The sequence below is a fragment of the Leptopilina boulardi genome, unplaced genomic scaffold, assembly GCF_019393585.1.
Source record: "Leptopilina boulardi isolate dan_hultmark-lab unplaced genomic scaffold, ZJU_Lbou_2.1 LbouV2_30, whole genome shotgun sequence".
NCBI classification, from domain to species: domain Eukaryota; kingdom Metazoa; phylum Arthropoda; class Insecta; order Hymenoptera; family Figitidae; genus Leptopilina; species Leptopilina boulardi.
Window position 1 is genome coordinate 585,943 of NW_026137863.1, and position 27,056 is coordinate 612,998.

The 27,056-nt window shown below is 24.4% G+C and overlaps 3 protein-coding genes across 9 annotated transcripts in view; 2 read left to right on the plus strand and 1 right to left on the minus strand.

Moving 5' to 3' along the window:
* LOC127282388 (gamma-aminobutyric acid receptor subunit beta) overlaps positions 1-18,238 on the plus strand; it is a 155,668-nt gene extending 137,430 nt beyond the window's left edge. For 2 of the 6 annotated variants that reach the window (XM_051306587.1, XM_051306588.1), the window contains exons 7-11: positions 398-682; positions 12,792-12,940; positions 16,011-16,155; positions 17,418-17,444; positions 17,995-18,238. In XM_051306587.1, coding sequence (XP_051162544.1) covers positions 398-682; positions 12,792-12,940; positions 16,011-16,155; positions 17,418-17,444; positions 17,995-18,140 — 752 coding nt within the window. In that variant the 3' untranslated portion in view covers positions 18,141-18,238. The remainder of the gene's footprint in view (positions 1-397; positions 683-12,791; positions 12,941-16,010; positions 16,156-17,417; positions 17,445-17,994) is intronic. The other 4 variants (XM_051306591.1, XM_051306592.1, XM_051306589.1 and 1 more) reach the window with 3 other exon arrangements.
* Positions 1-27,056, minus strand: part of LOC127282397 (dihydropteridine reductase) — a 115,914-nt gene that overhangs the window by 49,067 nt on the left and 39,791 nt on the right. The gene's annotated exons all lie outside the window — the stretch shown is intronic.
* The window catches only part of LOC127282398 (glucose-induced degradation protein 8 homolog), a 116,997-nt gene that overhangs the window by 48,761 nt on the left and 41,180 nt on the right, over positions 1-27,056 (plus strand). The gene's annotated exons all lie outside the window — the stretch shown is intronic.

A 27,056-nucleotide genomic window follows, 5' to 3' on the forward strand; every position in this document is an offset into this window, starting at 1 on the left:
TAACTGTTGCCAAAGTAACTAACTGTTACCAAAGTAACTTATGCCATAGTAACTGTTGCCAAAGTAACTAACTGTTACCATAGTAACTTCTGCCTTAGTAACTAACTGTTACCAAAGTAACTTCTGCCATAGTAACTAACTGGTTCCATAGCAACTGTTGCCATAGTAACTGTTGCCATGGCAACCATACGAGTGTACGACGGACGGACGGACGGACGGACGCCAAAGCGAAACTGTATAAGGCTTTCGGCCCTGAGCCACGAAACCCTAAAAAATAGTATTTTTCTGTTTTAGTAAAAAAATAGAAAAAAAAAAAAAATTAAAAAGGAAAAAAAAAGGTGAGAAAAAATTAGGAAAAGTTTGGTCAAAACTGGGACTGTTCTCTTTTTTTTCACAGGTAATTATTCGCGATTGGCGTGTGAAATTCAGTTTGTACGTTCCATGGGATACTATCTGATCCAGATCTACATTCCCTCTGGACTGATCGTGATCATTTCATGGGTGAGCTTTTGGCTAAACCGAAACGCAACCCCCGCTCGGGTCGCCCTCGGAGTAACCACTGTGCTCACCATGACGACCCTTATGTCCTCGACCAATGCGGCCCTTCCTAAAATCTCCTACGTCAAGTCCATCGACGTCTATTTGGGTACATGTTTCGTCATGGTCTTCGCATCATTACTTGGTAAGTATTTATTATTTCAATTCAATGAAAAACGGTAAATGGCGGCTCTTCAATTAAACCCCCGTTATTAATAATAATCGAGAGCGGACTTTTCTATCACATTATTGCCTTAAAATTATAGTAAATCAATGACGCGTTTATCTTACTTCCAAATAAAAACCTTTACCAAGGACAGATTTCTCATACATCGTTTAATATTTTAATTAAAATTCATTCATGATTTTTAAAAAATTGAAAAACATTTTTTTTTTTTTTTTAAATACAACAAAATTTATTCAAATTATTTGCAAAATTCATTAAATTAGGAAAATTTAACGAATGCATAATTTGAAATTAAGAAGGTATTTATTGTATTTAAAAAAAAAAATTTCTAAAACATTTTTTTAAATTTAAAAAAACGATGGAAAAATATTAATCGGTCCTGTACAGTAAAGTGAAATACCCTTTTTTTAACTAACAGTATTTCTTTCTAAAAGAGAAGACAAAAAAAAATGTAAAACATTCGTTATTGAAATTGTAATTTCAAATTGCAAAAAAAATGTCTATTTTTATAATATAAATAAAATAAAATTGTAAAAAAAAATCGTTACAAATTTAAAAAAGTACGCGATAAATATTAAAAAAACAAAATAAATTTTTTTAAATTCTATATATTTTATTTTTGTAATTACTAAAAAAAAAATATTCTTCTCTTCTAGAAAGAAATAATTGAAATGTATCGATCTATAAAACGGGAAGAAGTTTTTTATGCGTCTCTCACTTACTATAACACTCAATATGTGATAAAAAATTGTCCCTTCTCACAACCCGTGTTTTAAATAAAAACAAAAAAAAATTGAAAGAAGCCTACCGATACAATTGTAGATATTTAATTTTTGAATTTAGATATTTTTTTTATTACTTTTGAGCTGGGTATTTAAAAAACTAAATTTTAAATTTCATTTTCCATCGAATTAAAAAAAATTTTTATTAGTAAAAGGATAAAATCTTACCTTTGGTTTTTTCAACGACGGACGGACGAACTCATCTCAAAAATCTCGTTATGATTTCTGCCCTAGTCCATAAAACTGTAAAAAAAAGAAAATTTTTTTTATTAGAAAAATTTTTTGGAAATTTTTTTGAAAAGAAGACGAAAGTTCAAAATTCTTAGGAAACTTTCATATATATGAATTCTCAGATTATAATCAGCTATATTTAAACACATTTGTGTAACTCTCTAACATTATATTTGCACAAAATTTTCAATTAAACTTTAGAAAGTAATTTAAATGTAAATATGAACAGGAAGAGCTCAAAAACGAATTTTGCAAACTACAAACACAAATTTCTTTTTTTTCCTTCAATGCTAAATATTTTTTTCAAAATGGTAATAAATTTTTTAAATAATCATATAAGGTAAAAATACGTTTGTTTAAATAAATAAAATAATAATAAACAAATTCAAAAAATCATTGCACTGAAAAGCAATTCGACGCCTCCCGTTGATAAGATGCCCGTTCATTTGTCAGAATAATAAAATGCCAACTCGAGCTCAGTTCAATATGAAGCTAGTTCAATTGTCAAAATAATAAAAGGCTATCTCAGTTTCAGAATAATATAATCCTATCTCGCATTAAATTCGAATTCAAGTTTTCGTAAATTAAAAAAAAAGTTTAAGTCGATCAGAATATTAATTCATACTTTTTAATGATTAATTAGTGATTAATAATTATTAATAAAATAAGAAATAGAATAAAAAACAAATAATAAAGTAAATGAAAATAAAAAATATTATTAAAAAAGAAAAAAATTAATTTAGCCTTGAATTATTTATTACTAATATTATTTTTTTTATTATAATTTTTTTATTAATTTTTTTATTTTGTTAATCATTAATTAATCATTACAAAATATTAAATAATATTCCGATCGAGTTAAAAATTTTTTATTTTACGAAAACTTGAATATTTTTAACTCGATCGGAATATTATTTAATAGTTTGTAATGATTAATTAATGATTAACAAAATAAAAAAATTAATAAAAAAATTATAATAAAAAAAATAATATTAGTAATAAATAATTCAAGGCTAAATTAATTTTTTTCTTTTTTAATAATATTTTTTATTTTCATTTATTTTATTATTTGTTTTTTATTCTATTTCTTATTTTATTAATAATTATTAATCACTAATTAATCATTAAAAAGTATGAATTAATATTCTGATCGACTTAAACTTTTTTTTTAATTTACGAAAACTTGAATTCGAATTTAATGCGAGATAGGATTATATTATTCTGAAACTGAGATAGCCTTTTATTATTTTGACAATTGAACTAGCTTCATATTGAACTGAGCTCGAGTTGGCATTTTATTATTCTGACAAATGAACGGGCATCTTATCAACGGGAGGCGTCGAATTTATTTGATTCAAATACTTGACTATTATCAAATAAATATTTACTTGAACCAAATAAATTTTATTTGAATTAAATAAATTTGTATTTGAACCAATAATTTTTGTATTTGAAATAAATACCATTTAAAAATGGTAAAAATATAGTAATTATAAATAAATAGTAAAAAATAATAAAATAATAGTAATTATTTGATACCAATAAATATTTATTTGATAAGAGCCAATCGAGTATTTGAATCAAATAAATTTTTTTTTTTCACTGTAACATTGCTTGAAACTTTGGTAAATTATTACTCCAAAAAAAGAGTAATAAATTCCCTAAAATTTTAGTTCAATCAAAAACTATTTTTCAAAAATATATTTAATCCCCCTTTTTTTGATTCAATTGGGCTCTTTTTTTTTTACTACAATTTCCTTGTGAAATCTTTTCAATGTTTAAAAATGTGAATCAGCAATTTGAGTTTGAAAGTTGTGAAAATTTTCGATCCTAACTATATTAGGTTCGCCCTTATTGTGGTCTAAAACGTAATTTGAAAGAGACTTCCAATTACCGAGAGACGCTACTGCAAACTCGTAAAAATCTTGAATCGGAAATCAATTTTCCACGAAAAGAGAGAGCGCAACTATATATACTTTTGAAGCTTCAATTTAAAAAAAAAACCAAAAATATCCCAATGCTCAATTTATCTTTTAAATAAAATTTTTTGTTATATCTAAAATAATTTTCTCTAAATTTTATTTTAATAATCTAATATTGACAAATAAAATAAAAAATATTCGATTCTTTCCTCATTAAACTTGAATTAAATGCAAAAAAAAAAAAATCCAAATGCATTTAACTTTCATAAAAGTAAATGTGAGAAAGCAGGAATGTAATTTTGATGTGCACTTTGCAATATAGAACTTGACTTTATACTTTTATTTCATCCTTCACATTTTTTTTTATTCCTTTCAGATTTCATATGACACAAGTTTTTTGCAAGCACTCTTTTCATTTTCTTTTGAATTCCCCCTTTTTTCAAACAGCAAAATATATAACTTATTTCAATTCAAATAAACATTTTTTATTACCTTAAATTTTCTTTTTTTTCAAGTTATTAAATAAAACCATTAAAGAAAAAAAAAAAATTCTTTTTTATAAATGGAAATTTAAAGTCTCAAAAAAATAAAAAAAAAATAAACATTCGATCAGTATAAAAAATTTATAGAATAAAATTAACGTTACTAATTTGTGAAGTCAAAGTTAAGGGGTACATGCTTTGAAACTACGCGCAAGCTTTATCAGTTAAATGGTTTCACGTATAATATCCAAGTATTACACACATGTGCATAAAGGACCCATCTACAATAAAGGTTTAATCTCGAATGTAAATCTCATCGTTATTTTAGATTAGACATCTACTTATCTATCAGTAACAAGAATCTGTAATTGCGCACAGAGAGAAGTTTGAAAATCCAAATGAGAATCTTAATTTTTCCATATCAATATTTAAAAAAAAATTTCATTTTCAAATTTATTCTATATTATTTCATATTAAAATTCTCAAAAATTTTCTATTTCATAAAAATATACGCCTATAGAGAAAAGATATATTTGTCTCAGCTAAATTTTTTTGCAATAACAACGAAAAAGTTTTCTCTGATAAACAATATTTAATTTTTAAAAATTTACTGTCACAGCAAAATTTTTTTAACCCCACAAAAAAAATTTGTTCGCTCTCCCTACACTCAGAGAAATGGTATATTTGTCTCCGAGCCTACTAACTCATTTATTTGTTCCAAATATATTTTATTTCATTGAAATAAAAAATTTATTTGAGCCAAAGAAAAATTTATTTCTGACAAATAAAATTTTTATTTACGCCAAATAAATAAATTAGTAGGCTCTGAGACAAATATACATTTATTTAACTCAAATATATTTTATTTGGTTCAAATAAATCATTTTTCTGGGTGTATATATTAGCAAACGTAATTTAATGGGACAGCAAATAATTCGCTGCCACAGCAAAATTTTTTCTATACGTGTTTTATTTGGTTTAAATAAAAATTTATTTGTCTCAAATATATATATTTTATTTATATCGAATAAAATTTTTATTTAAAACAAATAAAAAGTCAAGAGACAAATATATATACATTTACTCTCTAAATCTGAATTAGTAAAAAAGTTTACTAATTTGAATTAGTAACTCAGTTTTTGATTCTCAATTAGTAAAATTTTACTTTATTATTAGTAACTTTTACTAACAATTACTAAAATTTAACTAATTCTAAAGCAAAAATTGAGTCACTAATTTAAATTAGTAAACATTTTTACTAATTCAGATTTAGAGAGTATTTAATTCAAAATAAAATATATCTGGTTTAAATATAATTTTTCTCTGGGATGTAATTAAAAATCTAAGTTTTGAATATTATTTTCTAAATAAATTTTATTGACACTTTTCGATAAAATCGCGACTTCTCTATATATATACATATACAGTTAGAAAACTCAATCGTTCGTAGAGTCTTCTGCCTCTAGAGCAATATTTACCACTTGACCTCCTTTACAGGTAAAGAGCAATATCAAACTCTCCCCCCCCCTTCATCTCTCTCACCCCCTTCACCCTTTCTTTCAACTCATAGTGAATACCACCTTGGAGAACAATTTCTATATTTATTTACTCTCTTCTCATGATTTAAAGAGACGCCGTCATATAAGCCAAAATCTCTCTCTATGTATTCTGAATTGCACTAGAAATATATGGCAATATTTTTTCCCGTATATATATAACCTTCACCTTTACTATTGCCTCTAAAGATTTCATAAAATTTTCATTATCTCTCAAACAAAATATATAAAACATTCCTCGGGTGCATAGAAAAGTTTCTTTTGAAGCACCATAAAATTTCTTTATAAACAGGGACAATGTATATATCAAAAACAATATATATATAAGAAAATAAAATTTAATTACAATAAAAAAAAAATTTTTTTTACTCAAATTCTTTTTCTTTATAACAAAAATTTACGAAAATTTTATTTTTTCATAATATAAAAATTTTAATATTCGGTTAATGAAAATTATGATTTAAAAAAAAAATTTTATTTGATTCAAATAATTCGTTAATTTGTTATCAAATAAATATTTACTTGAATCAAATAATTATTTTGAAACCAAATAATTCACTGAAAAAAAATAATAAATTAAAAAAAAGGATTATAAAAATTACCTAAAAATTATATTCAAGTTTATGAAATATTTACACCCAGAGAAATAATTTTTTTTGAACCAAATATAATGTATATTTGATTTAAATAAACGTATACTTGACTTAAATAAACGTATATTTATCTCACAGTCCATTTATTTGGCGTAAATAAATTTTTGTTTATTTATTTACAGAAATTAATTAAATATTTTCTTTTATTATTGAATTAAATTAACTTTATTTGGAGTAATAATTACTGTATTTGAAACAAATATATATATAATTACCTCAATAAATATTTATTTTGTAATTGTCAAGTAACGAAATTATTTTGATTTTTTTCAGCGTAAAATATTAATAAAATAAAAATGAGGCTAGAAATTCGATTTATTATAAAAAAAAAACATTTTATATTAATAAAATTCTGAACCTTTCTTAAAATAATTTACGGTTTAGTTAATTAAATGAATCGCGCGCGCACATTTTAAAGGTCGCATGCTACGATTTTCTGCACTAATAAGATTCGAGCGTGACGTCAGAGGTGCACAGTTCAAGGAACTCTTTATAATTTTCCTCTGATATTACGTTCCTATCTTACCCAAAAACCACATTCAAATATCTACATGATAATTTTGACAAAATTATATTATATATCTATTATAATAAACTAAAAATAATATAAAAAAAAAAATTGTTACATTTGACGAATTTTTAAATTATATAAATTTTATTCAATTGTTTATTTTTATATGCGAAATTTTTAAAATCTAATTTTTTTTTTAATATTGCAAAGAATAAAAAAATTGAAATATAATAATTTATAAAAAAAAAAAAAAAACAGAAGAGAATAATTTTATTTTAGATTCATTGTGTATGGGAAGGGAGAGGAAGAAGTGAAGATGTCGTTCGATACATCGTCACAAGCGGGTCAACGATTTCACGGTCCAATGCTGTCCATAAATAGCAACATCCCTTCTTTACACATTTATCCTTGCCCCGCGCTTTATACATCCCCCTTCAATATATAACCTATGTCGCATTTAGTGACGCAAAATGGGCTACTGTCATAATAATAACGCGGCAATATGACTAGTCTAACGTTTATCTTTTCAATATTGCTTCAATAAACACATTTTCCCTTTTCAATATTATATATATATATATATATATATATATTTATTTATTTATTTTTCCTTTTTCAAATTTGAAAATAGCTCAAAAAATTTCAATTTTCATAAAAATCTAATTTCAAAAAATGTATTTTTTCCTTGCCATTTGGATTCTTGATTTTTGAAAATCAAATTCTTAAATAAAAAAATTTAATTGATTCAAATAATCGATTATTATCATACTCAGAAAAAATATATGTTTGAACCAAATGTACCATTTTTTTATATTTACCCAATTTTTTGGTTAGTTGAAACAAAATTTGTTTAATTCAAATAAATATTTATTTGATCTAAATAACTGTTTGGTTTATTTTAATAAATTTTTTATGCACAAAGAAAAAATTTGATTGAGCTAAATAAACGTTTGGTTTATGCAACCAAATGTTTGGTTAACTGCATTTATTTTGTTGATTTAACCAAAATTTGGTTGCTTCAAACGAATTTTTTTCTGAGTGCATAAATAAATATTTACTCGAACCAAAAATAATTTTTTAGTATATTTTTTTTTCAAACACAGAAATTATTGGTCCAAATACAATTCAATTATTTGCTAAATATTTATTTGGTAATAGTCAAGTAAATTATTTGAATCAAACAAAATTTTTCAAATTGGAAATAAATATTTTTTTTTTCAAAAAAATTAATAATGTAATTTTTAATAAGATTTTTTAATCACATTTGCGATAAGCATTTTAATGTAAAAAAAAACAATTAATCATATTTTTTGAAATGAAAAAATAAATCTTTTTATCCCAGTGAGATATATATTCTTTTCGACAAAGTATATATATACACAAATGGTTTATATGACGTTCAATAAAATGAAAAATGTCAAACTTTAAATGGGTGAATTAAAATTATATTCATTAACCAATACAATTTTTAGAAACAATTTTTCATCAAATTCTACGATTTTAAATAATTCTTATTATTTCGATGAAAAAGTAATGCGATTCTATTTACATTGTTAATAATAAAATAGGTATATACCCAGAGAAAAATTATATTTAAACCAAATATATTTTATTTGAATCAAATAAACGTTTATATATTTGTCTCAGCACCAACAAATTTTTATTTGTTTCAAATAAAAATTTTATTCGACGTATAAATAAAACATATATATATTTGAGACAAATAAAATTTTATTTAAACCAAATAAAATTTTACTTAAACCAAATAAAACTTTATTTAAACCAAATAAAATTTATTTAAAACAAATAAAAAGGTTTTATTTATTGCTGAGAAAAATATATATTTTCTCTGGGTGTATAAAGAATATATTTATAAAAATTTTAAATTCAGTAAAAATTAAAAAAAAAAATTTGAATTCTAAAAATAGGGTTAGAAAAATTTTAAATGTGTAAGAAATAAAAAAATGAGATTATTTTAAGATTTTCATAAATTTTTGTTTTCAACTTCTTATCAGCCGGGAACAATATATCCAAAGCGTAGATTTTTGTTAATGTTCTCAATGAGTAATGGAGAAAAATTCACGTCTCTCAGAGAGTTTTAAGATAAAAAAATATATATATATATATATATTCCATCTAACATTCAACCCTCCATAACCACAACTTCCATCATGATAATTGACCGATTTTTCTCCCCCAATTCGCTGTCCCTATATATATATATATATAAATATATCTATACGAAGACTGTAGATTAGTGGCACCATGTGCACGAGAAATATAGTCATATTTTATATATTTCTCTTCAAAATAATAATTTATGATCGAAATCAACGATATGCGTGAGAAAAAAATAAAAATTACAAAAGAAAAAAATTATATACCTATATAACAATAAAACACTTTCTCTATATATTAAAAATGTATATCATTTATACAATTATTAAATCACTGGGACTGTAAACAATAATTAATTATATTAATAATATATTATTATTATAATATATTTAGAATATAGAGATATTTGAATAATTTATATCCATCATTCATTATACTTAGTTAATCATTCAAATAATTATTAGATTAATCATTGTAATAATCGCTTGATTAATAATTTATAATAATAATTTTAATAATTGTTTAAAATTATTATTTTAAAAATAATCATTCGAATAAACATTAAATTAATCATACATATATAAAAAGACATAATCTTTGTAATTTATTTTAATTAACCTTTTGAGTCAAATAATATATGAAAATCAAATTTATTTGATTCAAATAATCGCGGTTCACTATTATCAAGTAAATATTTATTTATATCAAATAATCGTTCACTATTATCAAGTAAATATTTATTTATATCAAATAATTGTTCACTATTATCAAGTAAATATTTATTTATATATCAAATAATTATTTGTCTCAAATAATATTTGTTTTAAATACAGAAATTATTTTTTCCAATTTATTTAATTCAATCTATATTTGGTTTCAAAAATTATTTGATAATAATATTCATTTGATAATAGTCGATTATTTCAATAAAATAAATTTCTTAATTTTCGTTGAAAAAAAAAATATTCTTTTTTCACTATTCGAAAAAATAGAATTGTAATTTTTGTTACTCAAACGGTTAATTACCAATTCCAAAAAGAAAACCATTACGTAATTTTTTAAGCCTTACAGAAGCCGAATTTGAAAAAAAATAAAAAAAAAAAAACAAAAAAAAAGACTGAAAAGGTGGGTATTGATCCGACTGAAAATATTTCTCTCTACCAAAAATGCAATAGATATCCAGCTTTGCTTTCGGTATACATTTGCAAATAGAAAAAAATGATTTTTTGTTATTAGAATAAAGAAAAATCCTAAGTTGCATCATTATATATGGATTTAATTTTAATATTGCCGAGATAAATTTTTTTTTTTTTAAATCAAAATTCGAAAATTTCTTTTTCTCTTTTATAAAAAAAAAAAAAAATAAACCCTCTCCAACAACAATTTTTTCTCTCTCTCGCGCGCGCTTTCATGAAATAGCATCCGTTTATCGATTCGCGCACCCTGTGACGTCACGCAAAGTAAATTCCAGAGCAGTCAACCACAGAAGAGTAATATAGCAGGCGCGTCGCCGCGCTAAGAGAATTTGGACCTATATATATATATATAAACATAGTTGCCAAAATCAATGTGAGATAATCATCAAAAAAAAAATAAAAATTTTGGGAGTATCGAGAAGAATCAAGAAATCAAGATGAAAATTGGTCCCTATATAATAATAATAATAATTCCTAAGAACGATATTATATATACAATTCCACTCACGAAAATCTTGAAACTTAAATCGCGAAACTTCCAAATAATACCACTTGAAGAAAAAGGATGTCTTTTCAAGTATCAGCGAGAAATATATATATATAATAATTCATCTTGAAACTGAATATTATAGAAATTTACGCCTGCAGCAGGTATAATAATAATAATATACCACACCAAAAGTAAATATATAGCTCCATTTAGAATCCTACCTTTAATATTAATATATAGTTCAAAATTGATTCAATATATAATCTGCTATTTCAGAAGACATCCCTCAAATTATTTTCTATTTTGAAAACGATTTTTGTTTTAATTATTATTTCTCATTCCTACACTGAAAAAAAAAAAAATTTATTTGATTCAAATACTCAATTACTTGAGTATATTATCAAATAAATATTTATTTGAACCAAATAATTTTTATTTGAATTAAATAAATTGTATTTGAACCAATAATTTTTGTATTTGAAACAAATACCATTTCAAATAATAATTATTTGATACAAATAAATATTTATTTGATAATAGTCAAGTAATCGAGTATATTTGAATCAAATAAATTTGTTTTTCAGTGTATATAATATGTGAGCAAAATAAATACGTCACCAATTTGTATATAAGTCCAGAGAACATATATATAAATTTGCACTTGAATCTATATATTTATAATTATTATAATATTTACAATTACAACAAAAAAAAAAAGAATAATTCTAATAAATTAATTATTAATTAACTATATAGAAAAAAACAGATAAAAGAAAACAATTAAAATTTAAATTAATAAAGAATAATTCTTAATAATAATAAAAAAAAAATTAAAGCGGGGTCGGTAATATAGAAAACTATAAAAAATTTCATTTTCAAATTTGATAAAAATAAGTGTGGCATCAAGACTAAACCTAATGTAATCGAATAACACAAAAATCTTGAAAATATGACTTATAATATAATAATAATAATAATAATAATAATAATAATAATAATAATAATAATAATAATAATAATATATAAATAAAAAATATATAAATTTATGTAATTATTATATTATATAATATAATTATTATTATTATATTCTTATTTATATTTATATAAATAATAATAATAATAATAATAATAATGATAATGAAAGTGAAATCTGATTGCACAAAATTCATTTCCTGAAATAAATATTAATTTTCGCAATGGCTATTCATATTAATCAATGATTTGTGGCATTTCGATAAACGTTTTCATTGGAATTTTGAACATTATATACCCACAAAGCGTCAAAAATAATTTAGATTTTATATATATATATATATATATATACAGAAATCCCCGAAAATTGGAATAATATGAAACACACACACACTCTTTGTTCAATATCTCGGCTATTATATTCCCAATGAATCTATTTTATTCCATAACCGCAAAATATTAATCGAAACAGATTAATAAAATATAAATTAATTATACAAACTTACGTTAAATTTAATAAAATTCAATTCAATTAATTTTAATAATATATAAAATTTCCATAAATTAATTATAATTATATAATTAATAAAGTGCTCTGAACTTAAACACAAAAACGGAAAAAGAAGATTTCCCTGAAATAGCGAAAGATTTCACTAGAATAGCCAAATATTTAACTGAAACAAAAGTAAAACTTTTGCTACTGTAGTGAAACGTTTCCCTGTTTCAGGTAAATTTTTTTTTTGCCTGCAGGGTGACGTTTTTTCTTTTCTCCCAAACCCTCACAATTCAGAAAATGATCCAAAAATAAGAATTATTGCAATTTGAAATAAAAAAATTTTTTTAAATAAAAGTTCTATTTTATTGTTTTCTTTTTTTTTGCCACAAGGATCATTTTTTGATTGTATAAGCAAGATAATAAAAAAGCTTTCCACGCTTATCTTCCTTCCAAAAAAAAAAAAATCCCTCAAAAATTTAGTTTCTAGTTTTTTTTTTGAAAAAAAAATAATAAACGCAGCATAGTAGAATTCCGAATTAACCTAGCTCTGCGCGCTAAAAAAAATTGACATGTAGTTAAAAAAAAAAAAGAAAAGAAAAAGAAATTAAAAAAAAAAAAGAAAAATGAAGAGTGGTTAATGTTATTTTTCTTCCCGCAGAATACGCCACAGTAGGGTACATGGCGAAAAGGATCCAAATGAGAAAGAATCGCTTTCAAAAGATAGCAGAGAGCATGAAAGCTGCCAGGGAAAATCCAGGACCTCCTGGTATTCCCGGAGATCATGGTGATCACGCACCCAAACAAACTGTGAGTAACGCCAGCTAAAATGTTTTCCAAAATCCTTTTTCTCATATCTTTCTCTCTTCCATCAAAAAAAAAAATCACACAAAGTTAAACTTTTTTTTTATATTTTCTCAATTTTTCATTTTATTTCTTTTCCTATTTTATTATCTTACTATTTTTTTTTAATTTTCATTTTACCAAAAAAAAAACAAACACTAAAAAAATTTTTTTTGTTGCAATAACATTTATTGCAATAGAAAATTTATTATTGTTTATACTCGAAATAATTTCTTAATGTTCTTTGCTATATCACAAAATTTTTGATAAAAAAAAAAATTTCAACAATACCAAAAAGATTTTTTTACACCCAGAGAAATGATTTATTTGAATCAAATAAAATATATTTGAATTAAATAAACGTATATTTGTCTCAGAGCCTACTAACTTATTTATTTGGTGTAAATAAAAATTTTATTTGTCATAAATAAATTTTTCTTTAGTTTAAATAAATTTTTTATTCAAATGAAATAAAATATATTTGCAACAAATTAGTAGGCTCTGAGACAAATGTACTATTTATCTGAGTGTATATTTAGTAATTTTTACGTAAATTTAACGCTATTAAGTTGGTAGTGCCGTTCCCAAACACGTTTTTATTTTTCTAACCTAAAAACCTTTTTTATTACGCAATTACAAGTTTTTAATTAAATACAGTTATTTACCTTAATTATTAGATTTATGTGAAAATTATTCTAAAATTTAAAAAAAAGGTTAGTTTTTTATATATAAATATGTTTTATAATAGTCGAAGAAACGAAATAAAAATCTTCTTTTCGAAAATAATTCACTTTTATTTATTTATTTAATTTTTTTTTTTTGTTTTTAAGGGTGGGAAAACTTGTAAAACACAATTTAAGAGGTCTCTTTAAAGCCGGCTTATGTGGGTAAATTGAATTCGAGAAGAAAATTAGCAAACAATTAGCGTATAATTAGCACTGCATCCCTCTGAGTCGCAGAAACGGATACTGCGTTACTCCGCATCCGGAAACTAGTTAATTGACTTTTAAACCTCTAATTACAGAGTTGGCAGTATATCGCATTACGTGGTTGTGGATTCAAAAACGCGAAAATGTCCTTTTCCAGCTGCTACTGCTGTTTGACCCAAATCGCGCAACGTCAAAGGCGACGAAAAAAAAAAAAGAGAGAGAGAGCGAAAAATACACCTACGCTCGCACGTCCTGAATAAATATATATTTGCAAAATCCACCCCCTTAACATTAATTTCCTCTTATCGAAAATTAAATTTCCCTAAATAGTAATTATTTATTAATTTCAAAAAAAAAAAATTGATCTACATATTTAGAATTAGAACGGGAAAAAAAAATCCAAAAATTCGATTTTTTAAAAATCGTATATATATACACAAAAGCTATATTACACAAAGCGCGTGACGTTACAAACTCGAATGTATCCAATTTTGTTCAACATCAAAAGGTTAAAAGTTAAAAAAAATCCAGGAAAATGAATCCCTATATTTTTCAGGAGAAGAACATTAATTCACAACGTGTATATAAAAGTAGAACGGAAACCAAGTACAATAGGTGCTATAAACTTCTTCCAATCTCGCGTTTTGTGGTGAATAAAAAAAAAAGAAAAAAAAGTGATCGGAGGGAAAAAAAATTTAAACATCTAATTAATTATTATTTTAAAATCATTTTTCTCAAATTTTTTGTTACACCGGATTTTTTTCACAAAATGAAAAATTAAAAAAAAAACCAAATTCTAGTTCTAATATTTCTATATATATTAAAATTTTCCTCTTATTATAAAAATCGTAGAATAAACTTTTTTCGGTAATTAATTTCTTTGAGATCCATAAAAAAATATCAATCGACAGAACTTCAATATATTCTGAAAACTTTTGTAATCTAAAGTTTCTAAAACAGCACAGATTGTTATTCGAATAGCAGCTGTAACAAAGAACGTACTTTAATTCCTATTGAGTTTTTTTTTTTGGTTTTTTTCGACACTTTTATATTTATGACAAATTATTTTTTAATTCACTGTTTTTGTTCATTACTAAAAAATTTTTTTAAATTTTGAATTCAATTGTAATTATAATTTAATACTGTGATTGACACGCACATGATAATTTGATTGGATATATTACTATTATTAATTAGTTTATCAATATTATTGAGTAATTAATATACGGTTAATTAATTAACAATGGTCATGATTGTTATATTATTAAGGGTAACTATTTTCATTTAATAATTGATTATTGTTAAAATTATTATTAATTAATAGATAATAATTAACAATCAATTGTACAGATATTTTATCTACCAGAAGTAATTAACAATTAATTAAGAATTTTAATTAATTTTTTTATCGAAAAATTTATTTCTATAAACTCGACATTTTTTTGAAAATATTGAAATTCTGCTAATTTGCATTCAATTAAATTTCTCGATTTTCATACATTTATGAAAATCACTTTAAAATTTGTTTTCTCATTTTTTTTTAAAAATAATATTTTTTGCCAAATAAATGCAATGTCAATGCAATACGAATAGCACTCTTGAAATGGCTTTGACGTTTACAAATATAACCTTTATCAAAAACCTTTCACATTTAAACAATGTTTTTTCAGATAACACAAAAATTCTATTCGATGTTTTCCAATTTTCGCAATATAATATCGAATTTAATATACCCCATTCTACTATACACAAAGAATCGCCTTTATCTCACTATATTCAGAAAAAAAAATTTTTGTTTCCAATAATACCAAAAAAAACTATTTGTTATACAAAAAAAAATCGAGTATAAACAATAATCACTTCCTTTTTTTCCCCAATTATTTTCATTCATAAATTCAAATGGGTAATTTGGAAAATTTCTTTCGAATCAATAAAACTAAAATTCAAAATTTTTGAGGAAAAAACGATTTTATAAATTAATTATTTTTTCGGAAATGGAAATTTTTCAATGAAACCTAAACAAAAAAATTTTGCAAAATGGGTTATCCTAAAATGGACAACCCTAAGCGAACTGCCGTGTCTCTTGTAAGTGGTGCCGTGTTGTCCAGGAGGTGCGGTTCAAGGTCCACGACCCCAAGGCACACAGTAAAGGTGGAACACTAGAGAATACAATAAACGGTAGAGCCGACGAAGAAGCTCCACCTGTACCACAACATCTCATTCATCCTGGCAAAGATATCAGCAAACTTTATGGTATGTTATCACATTTACATCCTTTTTTTTAAAAACAAAATCAAAATCAAATCAATATTGAATCAAAAAAAAAATAAAAGAAAAATAATAAAAGAAAGGTAACTTTTAAGGAATTGAGGTACAAAGAATATGATCTAATGTAGGATTAGGGGAAAGGACCCGAATAACGTCACCCAAATATATTTTCCAAAACAATTTTTTCAAAATTTTGGTACTATTTAAAAAAATTTGAAAAAAATAACTAATTAGGTAAAACTTTTTTTGTACGAAATGAGTATCACGAAGAGAAATACAAAATTTTAAACATACACGGAGAAAAAACGAATTTTCAAAATTATAGTACTGAACACTAAATATAGCGAATAATTTTTAGAATTCTATATTAAAATATAAATATTGAATACTAGGATGTTGTATCGAGTTCTAAAAGTCTAATAATGCGAATTCAGGATGAAATTTGATCAACTATTCTAAAACTGTTTGGTATTCAGTCCAAAAGTTTTCAAAATAGTATAATCATAATTTTTTGTTACTTATACGCTACTGGTTTACATTCCCACTTTCTATTTCTAAATACAAAAATTTAAAACTCTTCTTCTAAAATTCATTGTGGATCCGCATTCCTCAATTATACTAGGACTCAATAGATAATTTTCAAATTTCATTTTTCTCCATGTAATTTTTAATATTGATGAAGGTAATGGTAATAATAATTCTTTTTTTCCAAATAAAAAAAGAGATATTAAAATTAATCTTATTCTGTAGCAACAGAGAAGTTGAAATAGACTCCAAATTCCAAAAAAAATTACTAATACCTACTTCACTATTCTAATTTTTCCCTCCGTGATAATAAAACTCATAATGGGATTTCAGGTTCTTGAAAATAACACAAAACTAAAATTCGAGTTACAAAATTCTTTCCTATTCCATATCAAAAAAAAAAAAATGCTAACACAGAAAATTAAAAGGCATTGAAATAAGCTGCAACGCTTATTATTTCAATCCAATTTTGCTTTTTTTAATCCATTTTGGTATTAAAATAAGCAAAATTGGATTAAAATAATAGTTGCAGGTTATTTTAATGCCTTTTAATTTTCTGTGAATTTTTAGAAAAAAGTTAACTCGAGTTTTTGTATGTGTGAAAAATTAGGAAACAAAAAAACTGTACAATTTATATATGTAAAAAAAACTTTTTTGGTTAAATGTTGACCCTTTTTCGGCCCCCCAAGTAACGCTATTTTCCGATGTTTCCTTCTCCACAGCTTCAAAGCCCAGGGAGACGATATTAGGTAAGGGGACGATAACAGGTACCTTTCTATAGATTTCTGTAGCTAGAATGCGGGTTTATTTAATCAAAAAAAAACAAAAAAAAAAAACAAAACCTAGAGCAATATGGAACGGGTTTAAATTTATATATGCAAGTAGATGTATACATCCAAAGTGCTCCTCTCTGCCTCTATTGAAAACCGTTTCATCTGACATTAAATTCGCCATGTTACCTGCGCTAGACATATTCTGTACACCTATCTCAATTGCCGTCAGCCAAATTGCTCCTTCAAGTGTTTAATTACAACTTATACGGGATGTAATCGGAAAGCTGACGCAGAATCAGAGAGAGAGAGAGTGAGAATCTCCTATCTCTCTTGTTTCCGTATCCGTTGCCAATTACACCCTGCATTTTAATGGACTTCAGCTGTAGCATGTCTCATATAATCCTTTTCATTAAACGTTTACGTTTTTATTTATGTAGCTCCTTTTTTATTCGTTCGTATTTTCTTTTTTTTTAAAAAAAAAAAACCAAACCTAATCAAAAACTAATTTAACAATCTATTTCAACAGGTATCACGCCATCGGATATCGACAAATATTCACGCATCGTATTTCCTGTATGCTTCGTCTGTTTCAATTTGATGTACTGGATCATTTATTTACACATCAGCGATGTTGTAGCCGACGATCTTGTACTACTCGCTGAAGCCAAGTAAAAAGTGCGAAAAAAAGTCCAAAAAAAAAAAACTTATTAATAATCATTAAAGTGACACTGATTTTTAAGTGTTTCCAAGACTATTCAAAAAAATAGAAACGCCCCTAAAATGTTCGTCTCTGATTGAGAAAAGTCATCGTTTTTCTCTCTTCAGTGTCTCCTTCCTTCTTCAATATTGCTGAACCCCTTTCGTTTCTTTCGAAAATAAAACTAAAATGGCTTCTTCCCAAGACACAAAGGAATGCTGACAACTTTTCTCCTTCAGAGAGAGAGAGAGAAATAAACGCACTGAGGTTAGTTATTGAGATATCGATTCAGGTTATAATGGTTATATTCGTCATTCGACTATTTGAATTATACGATTCTTTCAAAAGAATAAGAGACGCGTTAAAATCGTAAAAAAAAACGCTTTAAGAATTGAAAACTGTCGACATGCGTAAAAGTCGACTGAAGAAAGAAATTACCAAAAAAAAAAGTTCCGCAAAAAATAGAATGAAGGGTGAATTTCTGTAAAGACAAACAACACGTCAATTTAGCCACACTAGCAGTTATATATACTTATAACCAAATCGAAATTAATTAAGCGGCTGTACGATCAAAGTGGATTGAACAGAAAGTGTTATTGCACACAAAAAAAAATTTTAGATATCGAGAGTTTTATTATATAAAACAAAAGAAACAAATTTAAGTCAAAGCCTTTAGGAACATTAATTTTTTTTTTTAAATTTACGGAAACTGCATTTCCAAAATAATAGGAACACTTTAATAGCAAAAATACTGTGTGGCGCCAGATTGAATGACGGAGACTGATGCTAATTACTAAACTATATAAGTAGCGTATATTAATACTAAAATATAAATGTGCGGGTAATGTCAAAAAAAAAAAAAATTCAAGAATTCACTAAAGTCAGATAGTTCATTTTTATTTTGCTATTTTCGTAATCAAATAATCTAAATTAAACACAATCGAAACAAATTTCGAGCAATATTCCAATCAAATTTACAATCTTAATCATTCCCATCCATATAATTGAAATTATACAATCGCAAATGAAAATCATCTAATTGCACAATCAGTATAATTTAATGTAATTTAATAATATGAATCTTTTTGTATTACAATTCAAAAAAATTTATATCTAAGAAAATTTATTTTCAAATCGCAAAACTGAGAAATTATTATTACACGGAGAAAAATGGAAAAACAAAGTAACTTTTATTACTTTAAAAGTAAAACCAAAACTGTCCGCAGTTTCTGCGCATTTCTGGCAAATTTTGATTTCAGAAATATAGTAAAATTTACTACCTTCTGAATAATTTTTACTATTTTAGGAGTAAATTTTACTATTTCTGGAGTAAAAATTCCCAGAAATGCGCAAAAACTGCGAACAGTTTTGGTTTTACTTTTAAAGTAATTAAAGTTACTTTTTTCGTTTTTCCAAAAGTAAAACAGGAATTGTCCGCAGTTTCTGGCAATTTTACTCCAGAAATATAGTAAAATTTACTATCTCCAGAATAATTTTTACTACTTCAGGAGTAAATTTTACTATTTCTGGAGTAAAAAATTGCCAGAAATTGCGCAGAAACTGCGGACAGTTACGGTTTTACTTTTAAAAGTAGTTAAATTTACTTTATTCGTTTATTCAAAAGTTAAACCGAAACTGTCCGCAGTTTTTGAGCATTTCTATCAATTTTTACTGCAGTAATAGTAAAATTTACTCCTGAAATAGTAAAAATTATTCCGGAAATAGTAAATTTTACTATATTACTGCAGTAAAAATTGCCAGAAATGCGCAGAAACTGCGGACAGTTCCGGTTTTACTTTTGGAAAAACTAATAAAGTAACTTTAACTACTGTAAAAGTAAAACCGGAGTATCTCCGGAATAATTTTTACTACTTCAGGAGTAAATTTTACTTATTTCGGAGTAAATTTTACTATTTCTGGAGTAAAAAAATTGCCAGAAATACGCAGAAACTGCGGACAGTTCCGGTTTCAATTTTAAAGTAGTTAAATTTACTTTATTCGTTTATTCAAAAGTTAAACCGAAACTGTCCGCAGTTTCTGAGCATTTCCGGCAATTTTTACTCTAGAAATAGTAAAATTTACTCCTGAAATAGTAAAAATTATTCCAGAAATAGTAAATTTTACTATATTACTGCAGTAAAAATTTCTAGAAATGCGCAGAAACTGAAGACATTTCCGCTTTTACTTTTGGAAAAACGAAAAAAGTAACTTTAACTACTGTAAAAGTTAAATCGAAACCGTCCGCAGTTTCTGCGCATTTCTAGCAATTTTTACTCCAGAAATAGTAAAATTTACTCCTGAAATAGTAAAAATTATTCCGGAAATAGTAAATTTTACTATATTTCTGAAGTAAAAATTGCCAGAAATGCGCAGAAACTGCGGACAGTTTCGGTTTTACTTTTAAAAGCAGTAAAAGTTACTTTATTCATTTTTCTCCTTAATTATTAGTAACTCCCTTACACATTTACATAATTTTTCCACTCTAAATTTCACACACTAACGATCGAAATTCTAATAAAATTCCCCTATGAACAGACATTATCTAAACCAGAACAATTTTTTACAAACTCTAATCACAAAAAAAAGCAAATAAACAATCAAAAGTTCAAAATTTATTTTCCATTTCCAAAAAAAAAAAAAAAAAATTTTTCTAATTATTGATTAAACACAAGAATTTTTCAAGGAGGCTGCTCTAGCATGAGATTTCTCTCTCTTTCTCTCTCAGTTTGAGATATCGACCAGACACGCCCGGTATATATGTTTCAGTTTATTCTTGAAGGCTCGTCAAAACTTTGTGTGAGAGAAAATAAGGAAAGTGCTACATCTAATAGTTGTGAAATCCAAGCCTTGGGTTTTCAAGAAGAAGAAGAAGAAGAAAGAAGAAATGAAATATTGATCGGAAATTCGATACACAACGACATCGACCTTACACGTCAACACTTAACAGATCGCGAGAGAAAGAGATAGAAAATTCAACTCAATTTTGTGCTAATATTATTTTTCTCATCCTCTTTCTCTATATATATATATATATATTTTTTTTCCCTGTCGGTTATTCTTCAACGTGATAAAATTAGATATGAATGACCTTAACATCAAGAAATGCCTTTTTCTATACTGCAAACCCTCAGTTTCCAACTTTATGTTTAATATTTATTTTTTCATAAAACCATAATTTTTTTTTATATAACATATATATAAATAAATTTCAATTCAATCAAGATACTCATTAGCAAAAGTTGATTTATTTTTTATAAATCTACCTGCATATATTACTTTGACAATCATTCTACAAAAAATTATATTTCCCTCATTGAAAACAGATTCAATCTATAAAAATAAAATTTTACTATTTTTTATTTTTTTTTGAAACCTACAAGACTTTAGTGAATTCTTCGAACGGTCTGTCTGATTGTCTGCATACCCATCTACCTAGTCCCTATATTTACTTTAACTACTAAAAAAAATACCTACTACCTACTCGCCCGTCTGTCTGTCCGTATGTCTGTCTGTTACTGGCTGTGAGTCAAAGTTTGAGCCAATAATCAATCGCTCGAGCCCAAACTAATATATTATATATATATATACATGCACTAAAAAAAAAAAAAAAAAAAAAACACAACCGTTTTTTAGAACTCGAGGACGTACATTGCGTTCAAAATGGTAGCCTTTATACATTATATCGTACCTTCGCTCCTTAATTTTATATGCAAAAAAAAAAAAATGTAAAGATAAAAACAAAATGCCAACTGTTTTCTTCATGAAAATCGACACGAGTCTTCTGACAAATGAACATTTTTATATATAACAAAAAAACGAAAAAAAAAACAAGGTAGTAGTTTTAAAATGAAAATCATTTTTTAACTAAAAGTTATTTATAATAAAAAATTATTTTTCAGCTAACACTAATTTTTAGCTACAATATATATAGCTAAAAAGCTATTACACTATAGCTGAAAATCATTTTTAGCTAACAGTTATTAGATCTTAATCTTATTATTAATAGCTAATAATTATTTATGAATGAAAAAACAATTTTTACTTAAAAAAAGTATAAATCTAGTTTAAAAAAAAAAAATGAAAATCATACCATTATGTATAAAATCCATTTACGAATAAAAAAAAAAAATTAATTAAAATTACTATTAATTGGACGTGTGATTAAAAGTTCAAAAAAATTCTGAAAAATTATAAAATATCAAAATTAATTTGAAAATAGCAATAATTTAATGGATTATTTAATATTTAACTTTTAATTTATCAGAATTACAAATATATTTCCAATATAGGAAACAATTTTATAACTTTCTATATAATAAATTCATAAAATTAATAATTGTCATTAAATATTTATAACAAATTTCAATGATAATTATTAAATATAATAATTTAATTATAATTATCATAGAAATAATTTAATAATTTCTGAATTTAATTAATTATTTTATATTATTGTAAATAAAATATATATATATGTAAATTTAATTAATTTTTCTCATATAAATTCGTAAAAGTGAATTTTATTTAATTCAAAAAAAAAAAAGAATCGTTCTTCTCAGAAGATTCGATTTTCGAAATTTAGAAGGAAGGCACAAAGAAAATCCGTTATTATAAAAAAAAAAAAAATCTCTATATGGGTTTGACTAGCGAAAAAGAGAATCTAGTGTTTCGTTGTTGTGATATATATTATATGGTACCTTTATTAATGTATATAATATATATATATATATAAACCTATGTTTATAAAAAGAAGAAATTGGTGAAAAAAAAAAGAAAACGTGAGCTACGCAAGTGTACGAGCAATCGCCGTATTAAATATTTATTTACTTTAAATAAAAAAAAAAAAAATTTATTCTACGTAAATATACACATATAAATATAAATTTCGTTAAAATTGAAAGTTAAACTGTTTATATATACGTAATAAGTATATTATATAAAAAAAATGTTTTTATGTTCTCAAGAATGAAATCTTGCGCACATATTCATATATATGTATACAGTCAAGAAGAAAACCTTGTACCGTTTTGTCGTTATAGAAAAAAAAAAAAAAAAAAAAAGATGGAAATAATTAATTCGCGCTGGTGCTCAAGAAAAGAATAATAATTGTATAAATCGATACTGTCTGGCATTTATGGACCGATCGAACGTTCGTTGATTCGAAGTTCTAATTTGTTAAAAATATATATATATATAGTATATTGTCTTATTTTCATCTCTCTCAAAAAAAAGACGTATTTCGTCTTATTTATATATATATAAACATATATGCTCAATTTCATAAAAAAAAGGGTGCAATGAACTTTATTTCTGTGAAACTAATCGAAAAAGTAGAATTTTATTTAAAAAAAAAAACAATAGATAATTTTAGTATAAATATATATTTGTATAAAAATTAGTTTAAAAAATTTTGTTTGAAAAAAAAAATTTAGTGGTAAAAATATAATTTAAAACTAGATTTTATTAAAAAATTGTTTAAAAATAAAAAATTTATTTTTAAATATAAAAAAAAAACGTCACACTGAAAAAAAGAGAGAAAAAATTTAAGTTTTTGTTAAATACGACGATTTCACGACACAATATTGCGGCTCACGAATAATCTATGTCCTCTGGTAGGATTTATTATGTTAATTGACGGGCACCCATTATTATATATTATTAGATAAAATATATCGTTAAAAATAAATTTAAAAAAAAAAAATTCATAAAACGGGCGTCTCACAAGTTTGACCTTGTCGATAAGGTTATTATATATATAATATATAATAATATATATTATACATATACATGTACCAAAAAAAAAACAAAAAAAAAGGTCATCCTGTAAATACGAGTTTTATACAAAAAATGTATTGTACCCATTAAAATAATATAAACCTTGTGCGCACGTATTTTCATAAAAAAAAATTGAAAATACGTGATTACAAGATACAAAAAAAATAGCTAAATGCGTTCAAGGTACAGACAAATTCACCCACACGAATTGCCTCGACTTCATATTTCGAATGAAGACTGAGGCAACAAAAATAATAAATATTAAACAAAAAAAAAAAAAAAACTGTTAAATAATGTTGAATATTTCAATAATCGCTTTATATCTTGGCATATCGGTAAATTAATTATTTTCATGCATAAATAACTCAATTGCTTTTTTACTAAAAGTCTTTTTCTATTTATTTCATAATAATAATCGATCAGAAATTCGTATAAAAATATAAAGTCAGAAATGTTCTTTATTGACTATATTAAAAATTTCAATTTATTAAATTTACTTTTATTAATTAAATTTCACTTTCAAAAAAAAATATTTAAATCAAAATTTTCATTTTTTAGTAAAAATTTTTTTTTTTAAATAATTTTTTCCGAACACCAGAAAATTAAAGAAACGTATTTTAATAAATACAATACAATGAAAGAGAAATTATAGTATAATTTTTAAAATACACTTTGAATGCATTATTTTAAGCTCAAGATTTTAAAATAATAAATTATTAACATATTTTTCCAATATTTTTAAAAACAAAAAAAAAATCAATATTATACATGAAAAAATAATTTATTTGATTCATATACTCGACTATTATCAAATAAATATTTACTTGAAACAAATAATTTTTATTTTTATTAAATAAATTTTATTTGTACCAATAATTTATGTATTTGAATATCATTTAATTGATTCAAATAATTATTTGATACAAATAATAATTATTTGATACAAATAAATATTTATTTACTTGTCATCAAGTATTTGAATCAAATAAATTTTTTTTTCAATGTATACGTTTTTATGTTATTGATAATTATTTCTGATGTCCATTGATATATTTTTTAAAGATACATTTCTGACTTTCCCTTCCCACCCCAATTTTTATTTTTTAGCCCGTGACTGTGAATTCCTGTACCTATATTAAATTCTACTGTAGATATCGAAAATGTAGAGTTACACACGACACGTGATTATTTACTCAAAGAGGTAAATAATCACTATATTATATTAATTTAAAAAAAAAAAGACGAAAAAGGTGATTTACAAACAACGGAAATTATATACTTAGAGAAAGAGAGAAAAAAAAATTGAAACGGACTTCCGGAAAAAAAATATAGATGCACGTTCACCAGTGAATGTGTTTATGTAACTGCTAAAATCAATTTTGGGATGTGTATAAAAGATCCAGTAGGAACGACCCGATATATAGTCTCGATATAGGGAATTCTATATATATAGAATTTGACGAGTGCGAACGACAGTTCAAATCGCTATAAAGAAAAATGATATCGAAAAACTGCCAACCTCATATTAAATATACCTATATAAAATATTACCTACGTTTTAGTCAATCTGAATGCTTGAAAAAGAATCGCGAAATTTTCGACCTGATTCATGAGAATGGTGACGCCCAAAATTATTCTTAGATAAATATAAACACATTTGCCAAAATTGGAAATATAATCAAATTTATAGCGTTCGAAAGTTCTCATTATTAACCAAATTAAAAAAAAAAAATCCGATAAAGTTTGAAAAAAATTAAAAAAATTATTATAACTAAAATACTCTATGAAAAAAATATATGTTTTTATCGTTTATTAATTCAAAAAATATATTTCACTTAAAAAAAAATTTCAAGAGAACTTTCAAACACTTTTTTCCAAGTAAATTTTTAAAAAAAGACTCATGTGTCGTATCAGCAATTTATACCTCCCTAAAAAAAACAGCGCGAACCGACGAATAGCGCTAAACTGTAAAAGCTCAACATCTAAGAAAGTATAGTAAACGTAAGAATGACTGTATTTGAACTTGGACGTGTAATATGAAAGACAAGAGTCATTTTAATTTTCCGATTTAAATAAAAAAAAAAAAAAAATTACGTGTGGACACACTGTACATATAATAATACCAAACTCTAAAAATACTTTTCATTTTATCAGAAGAAAATAAACAATTATTTTCTATGTATATTCTATATAGAACATACATAAAAATGTATAATTGTTTACCATGTAAAAAAAAACTTCATTAAATAATATTGGCAAAAACATCGAGGTGCAAAGTAAAAAAAAAAATAAATAAAATAGAAGACACTACTTATCTGTATACTCGATATTTAAAAAAAAAATACCTATAATATACCCTAATCTTTAAATAACCAAAAAAAAACACGTAATTATCAATAACGATGATTAATAATTAAGTACTGTAAGTACATACGTCATTTCAAATCCTATTGGATGTACGTCTTTATTGGAATAATAATAAACTCTCACACATTTGCAAATATCGGTAAAAAATAAAAATAATTAAAAATATTAAAATATGGCCATTGAAGTCGGTTCGACAAAAAGTTTATATTAACGACACTTTTTCAAAGTTTTTGAAGGAAACTACCCCGAAGTGACGAAAAGAAAAAAAAAACCTGTTTTCATTTTCATTATATTGCACTTTTATCATCAAAATATTATATTTAAAAAAATATAATATATATAAAAATTGTATAATTTCACCAATTAATCTGACATTCTATATTATATATAAACAAACCCTTTTAGTCATTTGTTCACATGCTGTTATTATCATATTTTATATACACTAATATTTCCCCTAATATGTAAACTAAATATCAAATTATTGTGTTCGAGTAACATCTTCCCTCTATATAAAAAAAAAAAAAAAAAATTTCAATCCAATTGAAATGTTCAGCGCTTCCAAATGTTATGGTCGTTATAATACAAAAAAAAAACAAAACAAAAATACACTAACTTCGAACGCAAATAAAAATCGCAGCAGACTCTTATATCATTTTGCTTTAAATAAATTCGTGAAAATGTAAATAATTTTTATAAATAGTGAATATACTGTTATTCATAATTTAATGATAATATTAATAATAATA